The sequence below is a fragment of the Peromyscus maniculatus genome, chromosome 7 (genome assembly GCF_049852395.1).
Source record: "Peromyscus maniculatus bairdii isolate BWxNUB_F1_BW_parent chromosome 7, HU_Pman_BW_mat_3.1, whole genome shotgun sequence".
Lineage (NCBI taxonomy): Eukaryota > Metazoa > Chordata > Mammalia > Rodentia > Cricetidae > Peromyscus > Peromyscus maniculatus.
The window spans coordinates 120,553,628-120,567,489 of NC_134858.1; the positions used below are offsets into that span (position 1 = coordinate 120,553,628).

Consider the following 13,862-nt stretch of genomic DNA (forward strand, 5'->3'; position numbering starts at 1 on the left):
CTGATAACTAAGCATTCAAATATATGACCTATAGGGGCCATTCTTATTCAAACCACCACATGGTACAGAGACATACATGCATACAAAACATCCACACACATAAAATAATAAAAAGAAAATGGTGTATTGTTATGAAGAGGGGAACTTCTGACCCCTCCAGATGTAAAGACAAGGATAACAGAAAACTTCAAAAAGGGGTGACTTGTAGTTTTCCAGGCAAACAAGTGAGGAATAATTTTAAGAACTCATGCATAGATAGGCACAAGTAGAGTACATGTGATCTGGGAATTCCAGTAGTACTTCAATGTGGCATAAGTAAAAGCCATGTGTGGTGTTAATTTATTTTAAAAGGCCTGTCTCACATACAGATGTGAAAATGTGTTAAGGAGTCTATTTTTCTCATCAAGTCTATTTTTTTTTTTTTTTTTTTTTTTTTTGGTTTTTCGAGACAGGGTTTCTCTGTGTAACTTTGCGCCTTTCCTGGGACTCACTTGGTAGTCCAGGCTGGCCTCGAACTCACAGAGATCCGCCTGCCTCTGCCTCCCCAGTGCTGGGATTAAAGGCGTGCGCCACCACCGCCCGGCTATCATCAAGTCTATTTTATAACTACTAATTCACAGCTTAAGAATGAAGAACAAGCCGGGCGGTGGTGGCGCACGCCTTTAATCCCAGCACTCGGGAGGCAGAGGCAGGCGGATCTCTGTGAGTTCGAGGCCAGCCTGGTCTACCAAGTGAGTTCCAGGAGAGGCGCAAAGCTACACAAGAGAAACCCTGTCTCGAAAAACCAAAAAAAAAAAAAAAAAAAAAAAAAAAAAAGAATGAAGAACAAACACATTTATGGATCAGGATTATTGAAGTAGTTATGGAAACAATTTAATTGTAAGTGGAAATTACTTTCTTTGCAATAGAATGGGAAATCAATTAAACTTTTAGAAAGAATTTACATGTGTATAGACTATTATTTTGATTTTCTGTCATGTATCACTTTTTTTTTTATCTGAGACAGGGTTTCTCTGTAGTTTTGATGCCTTTCCTGGAACTCACTTTGTAGACCAGGCTGGCCTCGAACTCACAGAGATCCGCCGCCACCACCACCACCACCACCACCACCACCCAGCTTGTATCACTTATATAGCTGTTTAAAAAGGGAAATAAGCCAGGCAGCGGTAGCACACATCTTTAAACCAGCAGTCAGGAGGCATAAGCAGGCGGATCTCTGTGAGTTCGAGGTCAGCCTGGTCTAAAGAGAGAGTTCCAGGGCACCCAGACTACACAAAGGAACTCTGTTTCAAAAAAAAAAAGGAAGGAAGGGAGGGAGGGGGGAGGGAGGGAGGGGGAGGGGGAGAGAGAGAGAGAGAGAGAGAGAGAGAGAGAGAAAGAAAGAAAGAAAGAAAGAAAGAAAGAAAGAAAGAAAGAAAGAAAGAAAGAAAGAAAGAAAGAAAGAAAGAAAGAAAGAAAGAAAGAAAATGGAAAAGAAAGAAGGCTCCCATTAATTCTCTGTGGTGGCTCAGGCCTGTAGTTCCAGCACTTGAGAGGCAGGCAGGACAATCACCTAAGTTCAAAGCCAGCCTGAGCTACATAGTAAGTTCCAGGCCAGCCTGGTTGAGCAAAACAACAAAGCTCAATGAATCAGCAACAACTGGAAGTGTGCCTGTTTTGCATCGTTTTCCACTAATGGGCGCTCTCAAGGGTTGTAAGACAATTAATAATTAAATATTCACAAACAGGCCGCATTAGACAGGACCCAAAGTAACACAAAAGGAGTTTAAACTCCACTCGAATCTTTAAGCAAAGGAAGTTCATGAAGGGTCAAGGTAGGGGATGCCAGGATCCTCTTTCAGTGGAGAGGATTGGTCTGGCAAGCTGGTCAAGTTTGAACTGGTACAAGGATAGAGACAACAATAAAATGTAGACGTGTGATGCTGTAGTTCAAAGTCTGAGGGCCAGAGGCACATTAATGGCAAAGGGAGAGGAAGAGAAGTAACAGACACAGAGAGTGGAATCGAGTAGACTTGGTAAATTTATGTGCAAGGAATCCAGATGAACATTTAGAAGTTTCTATCCACTAACGGAAGAGAAGCGATCTTTCAGAGATTTTTTTTTTTTTTTGCATGTCTGCAGCTGGTGTGCCCCTGGGCTAGCTGCTGTGTGAAAATGAAGGTATTGGGAAGGAGGCGACCGTGGGATCCCGGGAGACTAAGAGTTAGAAGCCACTGGCAGACAACGGTTAGTCAGGGTGAGGAGTGGTTGCTGGGAGAAGGCGCCCAGGCACCTCCAGAAGTTCAGGTCGGGGGGAAGGAGAGAGAGGCCCAAGGGGGCACAACCACAAACCCGTGCAATGAGGCCCTGTCACCTCCAGGTGCAGCAAAGGTCCTTCGAGGGAGCATGTGGTCAGGCGGACCGCGAGGCCCCCAGCCGGTTGCGCCCAGCCGAGCCCAGCCTGCTTCACTTCCGCTTCCTGCTGAGTCGGGTAGGCGGCGCGCAGCCAGACCAGGCCCAGGGCGGGCAGTAGTCTGTGTCCTGCAGTAGAAGCAGCGGTCTCAGGCCTGGGGGCTTCCGGGCTTCCGAGAGAGGCTGGGTGGGCGGCAGCGGGCAAATGCGGCCACCAACGCCGCCCCCAGGCCCCACCACGGCCCCAGGGCGCGAAGGCGATGCCCGAGGCCTGAGGAAGCGAAGCCTTCCGCTGACGCCAGAGCCAGGCGAGGTGGGAGGCTGCAGGCTTGAGGCCAAGGGGCACGAGGAGGAGAGCAGGCAGAAGAGGAGAGTGGTGGCCCAGGCTTCTGGGAGAGAAGAGACAGAAGGTGACAAGCTGGGTGAGACAGCTGGAAGGCAGCGAGCTGAGGGGCTGGGGAACAGGTGGACCTTCGTTGCATAGGCGCAATGAAGGAGGTGGCGCTCCCTTTCCACCCCGAACACGGTTAGGAAACTGGTGGCCACGCCCCGAGCCTTTGCACCTCAGCTGCCTCGTCTTTGTTTTACTGCTAACCTTGAGTTGATTTTGTTGGTATCTACCAATGCACATGATGGATGAGAGGTGAGGTGCAAAGGATTTTCTTATAAAAGTATATGTTCATTTAGGAGCTGTCATTATAGTTGCTGTGGAAGGAATGAATGCTAGTGGTTATCTTAACTAGGATAAAATTATGTTATAAAGGATTTTCTGCTGCTTTAGAGATTATAGAAGTTTATTCGTAGTTCTTAATTAGGTCTCAAAGCTGGCCATGGTGATGCACACTCATAATCCCGAAAAGAGGAGGCTGGGCAAGAGAATCTCAAATTCGGGGTCAGCCTGAGCTATACAATGAAACCGGTTTGAAATTTTTTAATATTTAATATGAAAATCAGTTTGTATTTCTAAGCAGCTCTTCAGGGAAATACAAATGGATGGCTTCACAGATTTTCTGTTAACTGGTGTTGCTTTTTTTCTGCCCAGTGTAAAAATGTCTTCTGGTATGTTTTCTTGTTTTGATCAGACAAAGAAAAAAGAAAAGTTACTGAAGCCCCAAATGATGGTCCACCACCAGGGACTGACCTGGTAAGAAAGGCATCATTAACCAGTTCGGAATCTTTACCAACAGTGGAGTGCAGTGAATTTCAGAATATGGCTTTCTTACAGTCTTTGGCTAAGGAAGATTTGGTAGAAGGTATTAAAAGAAGAATTCGAATTAAAAAATGTAAAAGTTTAGAAAATCCACCTCTCAAAATAACTAAGAACGAGGCAACACAAAATGTTAAGGTTGACTTCCAAGATGAACTGTACAAGAATACTCCAAAATATTCTTGTAACAGCTTATCACCTGGAGTGGAAAAAAATTGCAGTTTTGAATCCCATGATTACAGTTTCCTCCATTCTGAGGGTCTTAATAATGAAAACAACTTTGAACATAAACCTCATGGTGTATGTATGCACATAGCAGAGAACTCTTCGAAGTTAAAGAAAGAAAACCTTAGGAATCTTGTGGAGAAGAATGACACAAAAACTACTACTAAGCTCTTAAAAACTGAAGAAAATGTAATAGCCAGTAAGTTACTGCTTGAAGAAAGTCATTTATACCAAAGTAAAAGCAATGGCTTGATTTCTTGCCTTCAAAGTGAAAAAACCAAATATTCAGTAGAGGAGAGCAGTGTTGGGAGAAAACACAGGAAAAAGATGAAATTGTCTGAAAAAGAAGAAAAAATTATTGATCTTAATTTCTCTAATGTGTGTAACAATTCTGAGTTGGTGTTACAAAAAAACCAAATGGATGTGGAAGGGAAAGAAACAGAGACCTTAGAGCCTAAAAAGAGTTTTCTAAAAGCTTTAAAAAAAATAAACCATAACACACTCTCTCCGGTGGACCATTTATGTCTCCCAGAAACAGTAGGGAAAACAAGTCCCAGACATCAGGTAAATGCTGTGTTTCAGAAAACCCTTGAATCACATTTGAAAGAAGATAGAAAAAACGCTTCAGAGTCCTTAGGATGCAGAAGTATGGAGCCAGAAGAATATTTTAAATCTATGATAAGCTCTGCAGTGAAATCACCAAGTGATGGTCACCATATGGGAAAAAGATCTCCATGGGGAGAGTTGAGAAATGAAACTGAAGAGTCAAAGGTAAGCTGTCGCAGAATAATACCAATGACTGGTAAAAGAACTTGGCCTTTTTATTCTTGTGCTAGAATATCAGCCCAGTGTTGGAAAAAGACTTCCCTGTCAGATTTAAATTACTCGCTTCCAGGGTCTGTGGAAAATGTTAGGCAACATGAATCTGTCATACACCAAGTGAACGAAACTCACTTAACTGACTCCAAACTGTTACAACAGTCCTTAACAGAAGGAACCAGTGAGTCCTCAAGTAAAGAAATGTACAACCCTGATTTAAATTGTTTGTCTTCAGTTTCTTCAGCAGAACCTACTTTGATGGTTATAAAGGAAGCTATACCCAGTGATAAAAAGATAAAGTTAGAGGAACCCAGCAGAAATGGGACAGAGGTAGTTCCTAATACTACTGAAGACACCCAATTAATTAATGTAACTCAAAGCTTAACAGGAAATAAGAAAAAGAGAGGGAATTTATCGAAACTTAATTTGACAGTGGCATCCCAAGAGAGCCAGGAAGCAAATAACTTTGCAAACAAAACTGTTCATCGAAAAGCTTGCATTAGTAAGCAGACACTTGTGGCTCCGGACTTGGTTAAAATATTAAACACAGGACGGCTGACTAATTTTAAAATCCCTTTACTGAAGAACAAGACAGGAAAAAGAAAAGAATTAAATGCCAGGTCATGTGAGAGAGAAGCTTACAGCCCCCTAGAGCTACTAGACAGTTTATCTGGAATAGAAGCAAAACAAAACAGGAATAAGGAAAATATCTGCACAGCAACTTCAGGACCTCAGTCTTTGAATATACATAATAGTGTAATTCCAGGGCAAGCTAGTTCTCACTCCTTCTACAATAAGAATTCCTGCATTTCTCCAAGCTTTGCAAAGAAATGTTATGATAATAAAGCATATAATCACATCTCTGAACCAGACAGTATTTTTTCTAATAAGGAGTCTATTTCTCTTGAAATTGAAAATAATACTTTTTCTTGTGATCTTGGGTATATTGAGCAAAGTTCATTCTGCTCTAAGGAACAAGAAGCATTTGTGCCAGTTTCTTCTGAAGTTCGTGGTAGAGAAATGACTAAAAGCATTTCAGAACTCAAACTGGGGTTTCCAGATATCCTTAAAGCATATGAAGATGATGTCCTCTTGATTGATGTAATTCAAGATGACCCGGACCTCTTTGGAATCTCCAGTGAAGGGGAGCTCTCATTTGCTTCAGAAGACTCCAAGATAAGCCAGGAGCCCAGTGTCCCCGAGGAGCATCCACCAGCAGACTTTAAACCCATGCAACTTCCAGGGACAAAAGAATCGGGTGATTTGAGGTATGCATGTTCAAGAATGCCTTTGGTTCAGATGATTGTTGGCAGTTCAAAGCACTCTCTTGTGTCAAAGCTCCTTTTTTAATATTTATTAAATGTAGTGTATCACTGGTAATAGCTAAAACTTTCATTATGCTAAAGTAAAGGATCTATGTCTCTTGAAATATACAAAGCAAATTAGTTTTTAAAATCAAAAATAATTTATAAAGTGACCATCAATTGAGTTTATTTTCATGATCTTCATTAAGTATGTAGCTAAGCTCATTTGAGCCAGTTTACTAATGAATTAGCCCATTTTCTGGGTATTCCTTGTTAGATTTTTTTTTTAATCATTTTTCAGGGAACAGAGAAGCCTTGAAATTTATTTGAAATAAGACTTGGAGGTAGAATCAAAAGTTAAACTAATTTTCAGAAGAAAATAATATAAATGTGTTTTATACTTGACTTTTAAGATAATTGTTTTAAATTGCCTTGCCCTGATAGGACTAGTTTACCTGAACCAACTCTACTATGGCTAGTAATAACCTTGGCACTCAGGAACATGGCCTGCTCTGGTGGGTACAAAATGTGGGTAATATCACATTTGACTATATTTTTATAATTCTTTAAGCTCTGGTTTGTATTTGTATGCTTTAATTAAATACTAGAATGTTTCATGAATAGATGAAAGAGTAAACATGACAATACTTCCCACAGAGATTCTGTGACACGTGGCTTAAGTTTCTAGTCTTTATAATTGCCTTTGGGATATTGTGCTCTTCCAATACTCTTAGTGCTTTGAGAACTTGTAACTTATCAGCAAATTGAATGTTTTCTACTTTACTATGTGATGTTGCTAATATGCCCATTTTAGAGATGAGGAAAATGACAAATTGTCATTTGCCCAAGGTCACACTGCTAGTAAAGGAGACTGGACTTGAGCCCAGATGTATCTTAATTTTAAAACTAGTATTAAAGAGCTTTACCTTTATAGCCTTGCCTAGGTGTCCTAACTTATCGTTGCCAAAGAGCTGTGTAACCTTGTAGGCAAATTTAACCTTATCTGTGAAAAGAGAAAGAATTTCCATCAGGATTATGAGGCCTGAATCAAAGAATGAATGGGAAGTATTTTAGCGTAACACTGGGTTGGCAGCCAGGGCTTGTATTGGCCTTTTCACTGTTGTGACAGATGCCTGAGAGAAACAATTTAAAAGAAAAAGGTTTTCAGAGGTTTCAGTCTATAGCTTTGAGCTTGAAGAGGCAGGCTTTTAGGGTGATGGGAGCATGTGGGAGAAGACAGCTTAACTTTTGGTATCCAGGAAGCAGAGTGAGGGGACTGGGAAGATGGCTCAGTTGTTGAAGTGCTTGTTATATATTCATAAGGACCTGACTTTGGATCCTCACCTCCTACATTTAAAAAACAAGGTATATTTCTATGAGTTCAAGGCTAGCCTGGTCTACATAGTGAGTTCCAGGACAGCCAGAGCCACATAGTGAGACCTATTACAATCAATCCATGTGAGTCTACTAAATGGGTAATAGAATTTATTAAGATATAAATTGAGAAAATACACTCACGATTACAGAATGGAGTAGACAGCTGAAGTTGTCCTCTGATCTAACTGGGAATGAATCTACCTCGCAGGCAGGAGCAGTGAGAAGGGGCATGTGACCCTTCTCCAACTCCTTATAAGAGATACAAGGGCAGGAAGCACCACCTCCTTTGGGCCATATAGCCCAAGGTCATGGGCAGAGCAAATACCACTACAGAGACCCTGTCTCAAAAAAAGAAAGAAAAAAAAGGAAAGAAATTCTCCTTATTTTTATAATTGAACTAAAGCCACTAATTTACTAATTTTCCAATGAGCATGGCTTCTAAGTGTCAGAGCTGAAATCTGAACTTTAGACTTCAGTAATCTGCACCGAAGTCTATTCCCTTCACAAAATAGCATTCCAAGAGAGGGGAATGTTGGGTCCCTCTGTGGCTTTCATTCTATTAGTCTATGAATTACTATAAATGTTTATTTTGCTTTTAATCATTTTTCTTTCTTTTTTTTTTTTTTTTTTTTTTTTCTTTTCGAGACAGGGTTTCTCTGTGTAGCTTTGCGCCTTTCCTGGGACTCACTTGGTAGCCCAGGCTGGCCTCGAACTCACAGAGATCCTCCTGGCTCTGCCTCCCGAGTGCTGGGATTAAAGGCGTGCGCCACCACCGCCCGGCTTTCATTTTTCTTTCTTTAAGATAGTAGGTGGGATAGCACAAGATATTGTGATTTTTTTAACTGTTTTTCAGGCCACACAAACCATTATTTACTATCTTTGCTACAGGAAACAGTATTATACTTTAGTGGTGGTTTACTGTGTCAGAAGGCCTAGCGCTGCGTAGTGTGGCATCAAGCCCAGTGACTTGAACACGGGGCACTTCTCTGCTTATCTCACTGTTCTCTGTAGGACCATTGTTACAGTTTATCTGTGGCTGTCCTATCCAGAGATAGCGTATAAACACATGAATGAATGATCATTACCATAATAAGTTCCAGGCTTGCCAGGGATTCATAGTGAGACCCTGTCTCAAAACAAAACACCTAAGGACCAGTCTGGCCTCAAACTCATGCCTCCTGCCTCTGCCTCTGTGACCTGAGTGTTGGTTTTAAAGGTGTGTGCCATTATGTCCAGCTACATCTGTAGCAGGAATCTTAAAAGTTCTTATTAATAAAAACAAACCTGAGGCCAGTTATTGGGGTGAATGCTGGAAGATCAGAGAAGCAGAACAAGCCACAGCCACCTCACCTTGCCAGTTCCTCAGCTGATCTTGTTTCCTCTGTGTCCTCATCCTGAATGAATCTCAGCTGAACTGCTGTTCAAAAGCCTAAAAGCTTAACCGGCCAAAAGCTTCTAGTTTCTGGTCTTCACGCCTTAAATACCTTTCTGCTTTCTGCCCTCACTCCCTGGGATTAAAGGTGTGTGTCACCATGCCTGGCTGTTTCCTATGTGGCCTTGAACTCACAGAGATTCAAGCCTCCAGAAGGCTAGGATTAAAGGTGTGAGTGCCACCATTTTCTGGCCTCTCTGTCTAGTGGCTTTTCCGTTCTCTGACCCCAGATAAGTTTATTAAGGTGCAAAATATTTTGGGGAACACAATACCACCACATTTCCCCTTTTTTTGCTTTCATTGGACAGTTTTAAACTTTTTGTTTATAATTATCCTAAAACAGTCATCTTCAAATATTTTTGCCAGTTACCTATAGTAATGTTTTATATTATAGACCATTACATATAAATATGTGAAACCATAGGTTTGTAGTGTTTTTCTTACTACAAGTGATACAGTCTCATGGTTTGTGTTTTATTTTAATTCTTAGCCAGGCAGTGGTGGTGCACACCTATAATCTCAGCACTGGGGGGACAGAGGCAGATGGATCTCTTGAGTTCTAGGCCAGTCTGGTCTACATAACAAGTTCCAAGACCACGTAGGACTGAAAAAAAAATCTGGATGGGAATTAGTCAAGTCAAATAGCACTATGGCAGAGGATGAATTTGTAATTCTTCGGAGTTGACTTGACTCTGTTTCTCCTTCCCCCTTATGCCCTTCAGGTTTTCTTTCCTCCTCCACCAGAGTAGAACTAACATTTTCATTTCACACATATAAGATAGTAATGTTTTTTTCTCATTAGCATCACTACTATTACTGTACTGGAAACTAAACTTAGGGACCCCACATGCTAGAGAAGCACTCTACCATTGAGCTATATTCCCAGCCCCAACTTTATTATTTTTTTTAATTTAGGTGAATTTAATCTCTGTGTATCTTGAACTCAAACTGCTTTTAAGAATGTCAGGTACAATTTTATTTTTCAAGTTAATTCATAGTGAAAAGTTTCTCCCTCTTATAAATTATACTAATAGTATAAGTACAGCCTAATACTTTGAAATTAAAGCTGTGTGCTTGCTGTACTGTTCACAGATGGATAAGTAGAAACTGGAAACATCATGTAGTTCTTTATTGAACCTCATGATTGCCCTTTCTCTCATGGCTTTTCCATCTCCATTCTCACTCTTAGTAGCTCAACTGTCTTATGGATTATTGTGAGAAGAGCCCAATTAATACTCCTGAACTTCCTTAATATATTCTGAACTAGAAATCAATCTGCCATTGACTGTTGAGAGGGACCCACTGGCTATCAGCCACCTGAAGACAGGGCCTAGGTTGTTTGCCATCACTTTAAGGCAGATGGTGGGTCTATATATTCCTTTTTTGACAACTGTGGTATTGGAGGGAAAATGGTGTTTAGTGTGTGTGTGTGTGTGTGTGTGTGTGTGTGTGTGTGTGTGTGTGTGTGTGTTCTCATGTATTAAGTTTGTCTGAATTTTAAAAATGGAATAGTGTTTGTCCATATGTGTTTGATTGCCTCCCATATTTGGTTTTGATTTGTTAAGCTTGTTGAATGTAAGAATATGTCATTGAAGCCTCACAGTAACCTTACAAACAAGTGCTACTCTCACTTATTGATGTGATTAGATGAAAAGAAAAATCAGTCAATCTCAGATAAAACAAGAACCCAGAGTGGTCTAACTCTGATCTCCAGAACCTTAGCCTTAGATTACAAGCTTTACCTAGGCACAATAGCAAACAGGCAAAGAAAGAAAGAACCTCAAAATCCACTCAAGCAGTCTTGAAAGAACCTCAAAATCCACTAAAGCAGTTTTGTTTTTTGTTTGTTTGGTTAATTAGTTTTTGGTTTTGGGTTTTGGTTTTGGTTTTTTGAGACAGGGTTTCTCTGTGTAGCCCTGGCTGTCCTGGAACTCACTCTGTAGATAGACCAGGTAGCCCTCAAACTCAAGAGATCTGCCTGCCTCTACCTCCCCAGTGCCAAGATTAAATGGCCAGCTGTCTTTTTTTTATACTAGGAACAAGATATACATACATATGTTTGAGAGTAGAAGCTAAACATTCTCTTGCATTGGTGCAATCCTTTAAAGTTTCGAAATGCCTGGTCTGTCTTGTCCTTCACAGATGTGATGGTAGTACTCTCTAACAGTGGCAGCACACTTGTGAATAAATCGCCCAGTGAGAACCCAGGACAGATGTGCTGGTCTCTGAACCCCAGGGCAGTCACTCCTCAGTCCTGGAGAACCTGTTGGCTTAACCAACCACAGAAGCAAATGTTACACAGTGCTTTCATGATTGAATAGTTCTGCTGGAATCTGGTACAGTGTTTGAGTTTTGTTTGCTTTATAGTAAAGAAGTTGCCTTGCTGGACCCTGGATTGCTGAAACCGGAGATCTGTCCTTCCTTGTCAGCAGGTAAAATTTGATACTTGAAGAATACTTGGTATTGTAATATCTGCATGTCCCTAGTCAGATCTACTCAGTGATTCATTAGGATGGAAACTTTTTCTTAACATCTGCAAACAAATGTCACAGAGTTTATCAGTTGTCTCCCATTTTTAACTGATGAGTTGGCAAACCAGTTTCCATTTTAATGCTATGCATTCTCTATAAAAGATAGGTGGCTGACCTCTAGAGTCTTCCAGACTTATTTTGAGATTGAAATACATGTTTTAACTTTATCATATCCTAAATTGGTTATTAAAAATTATAACTGCTGGGTGGTGGCGCACGCCTTTGATCCCAGCACTCTGGAGGCAGAGCCAGGCAGATCTCTGTGAGTTCGAGGCCAACTGGGCTACAGAGTGAGTTCCAGGAAAGGCACAAAGCTACACAGAGAAACCCTGTCTCAAAAAAAAAAATTATAACTAACAGCTAATCATAATTTTAGATGCCTAAGTCACAACAATGTGGATGTTAACTCCTATTTGACTTTTGAGTTTTAAAAGTGTTTTTGGGGCCAGTAAGATGGCTTAGTAGGTAAAGGTGCTTGGTGCCAAACCTGGTCTTGCAAGTTGTCCTCTGATTTCCACAGATGAACCGTGAGTGCATGCACACAAAGTAAAACATAAATATGTGCTAGGCGTGGTGATCCACATTGTTAATATCAGCGCTCAGGAGGCAGAGGCAGGTGGATCTCTGTGAGTTTAAGGCCAGCTTGGTCTGTGTTGGATCTCTGTGAGTTTAAGGCCAGCTTGAGTTCCAGGACAGCCAGTGTTACATAGAGAAAGCCTGTCTCAAAAACAAACAAACAAATAAATAAATAAATGTCAAAGTAGAGTTTGTTTGTTTTTTTGTGACAGAGTCTCACTATGTAGTCATGACTGGCCTGGAACTCTGCCTGGTTCTGCCTCCAAGTGCTAAAATTAAAGGCATACACCAGCAAAAATATTTTTAAATGGCTGGGACATAATAAAGGTTCTTAAATATTACATTGTCAGTTCTTTTTATTGTTGCAGGAATCTTCAGGAAAACTCTAGCTACATTTTATACCATAGAGTGCAGTCATTCTGGTAATGAATAGGGAATTACATAATTTGCTGAAGTTCTAACTTGGTACTTGTCATGTTAGAACTTGAGTGCTTCTGACTTCTGGGTTTTATGGAACAGTCTTTGGCTATTTGGTTTAAAGTTTGTGTGGTTGAATGTTGTTTCTCTTCAGCAAAGGAGCCACAACATGATCCTAAAGGTGCAGCCATCTCCTTAGAAGCTACTGAGGAGACTGTTGTAAGTGAAAGCCTCGGAGACCTCAGTGAACAAGCGAGAACTTCAGACTCAGATGCAAAGGTACCAAAGAAGCTTTTATATTTCCTATGTCTTGGTCTTAGGTAATACTAATGCAAAAATCCACTCAACAATGCTGTGAAGAGAAAAACATAAATACTTTTGCTCATTAGGAGTGCCACATCACTCTGGCAAGGTGACTGGTCTCTTGGTCCTCTGTGTAAGCATAATATAAACAAAAATTCCTGAGAGAGGTAGAATATGTGTATAATTATATGAGCCTCTTCATATCCTAAAGTTGCCATAAACTTACATAAGACTTTTAAAATACAATGATACATATTCTCCTGCCTCAGTATTAAATATTATCTGATCTTCCCTGAAATTTTTGAATGTGATAGTACCTATGGGCCATGAATGTCAATAACAATTACATATCCACAAATGTAGAAAGCATAGGAATTATAGGTAGGCCTAAATTGATCTTGAAATTTACTGCAAAATTATATACAATATTGGCAAAATCTTTGATATCAGACTCTTAAATTTCCTGCCTAAGGCTGAGGCTCAATGGCAAAGTGTTAGTCTGGATTTGCAAGGCCCTAAGTTCATCCCCAGTACTTCAAAAAATAAAATAAAATTCTGCCTGATAATGTTGGTGGTTCCCTGACCCTTTTGCATAATGTAGTTGATTTCTAAACAACTATTTTATACCCTTTCTCCTTAAGCCTTGAATTGCTTTTCACTCATCTACAAAGCTAACAATTTTGTTTCCTTCTTCACCCAAGAAACTGAAATAAATGGAAAAGAACATTGTAAGCTCCCACCAGTACATTAGAGCACCTGTCTGCACCCTCTGAGTACTCCAGCTTCTCTCCTGGTACAGGGGATGCACTAGCCAGATATAGCTCCTCTTCCTCCGCTATTAACTCTTTCTCACTATGACACAAATATACTTTCTCTCATCTTTAAATAGAACAAAGCCTTTAATAGAACCCCTTTAATCTGTGATTCTGAATCTCAAGATGTTTCTTCTGTACTCATCATCTCCAGTTTGCAAAGGTCTTCAACCTTCCACTCGAAGTACCCTTTGTAACATCTCCAATGATACCTCACCGACCGATGAATCTGATGGGTATGTCTATGCCTTCATCCTCATCTCTCACTTTCTCTGCAACCTTTTTTCACTTGGTTTCCAGAATGAATATACTTGCTTGGCTTACTCTCCTTTGTCTGCTACCTCTCTGTTTGGTGTGTTTTTGTTTTTTGTTTTCCTCTGTCTCCCTGATCTCTGCACATTAACGTGATTTTTCAGCCTAGATTCACTCTCTTGCATGGTCCCATCCAAGTTTATTCGATAAATGTAT

General features: G+C 40.5%; 1 protein-coding gene across 3 annotated transcripts in view; it reads left to right on the plus strand.

The window, feature by feature from the left end:
* Positions 1–2,458: 2,458 nt before the first annotated feature.
* Topaz1 (testis and ovary specific TOPAZ 1) overlaps positions 2,459–13,862 on the plus strand; it is a 58,359-nt gene continuing 46,955 nt past the window's right edge. Inside the window, exons 1-4 of one of the 3 annotated variants that reach the window (XM_006982882.4) lie at positions 2,459–2,813; positions 3,474–5,910; positions 11,123–11,187; positions 12,434–12,558. In XM_006982882.4, coding sequence (XP_006982944.4) covers positions 2,597–2,813; positions 3,474–5,910; positions 11,123–11,187; positions 12,434–12,558 — 2,844 coding nt within the window. In that variant the 5' untranslated portion in view covers positions 2,459–2,596. The remainder of the gene's footprint in view (positions 2,814–3,473; positions 5,911–11,122; positions 11,188–12,433; positions 12,559–13,862) is intronic. The other 2 variants (XM_076575514.1, XM_042281950.2) reach the window with 2 other exon arrangements.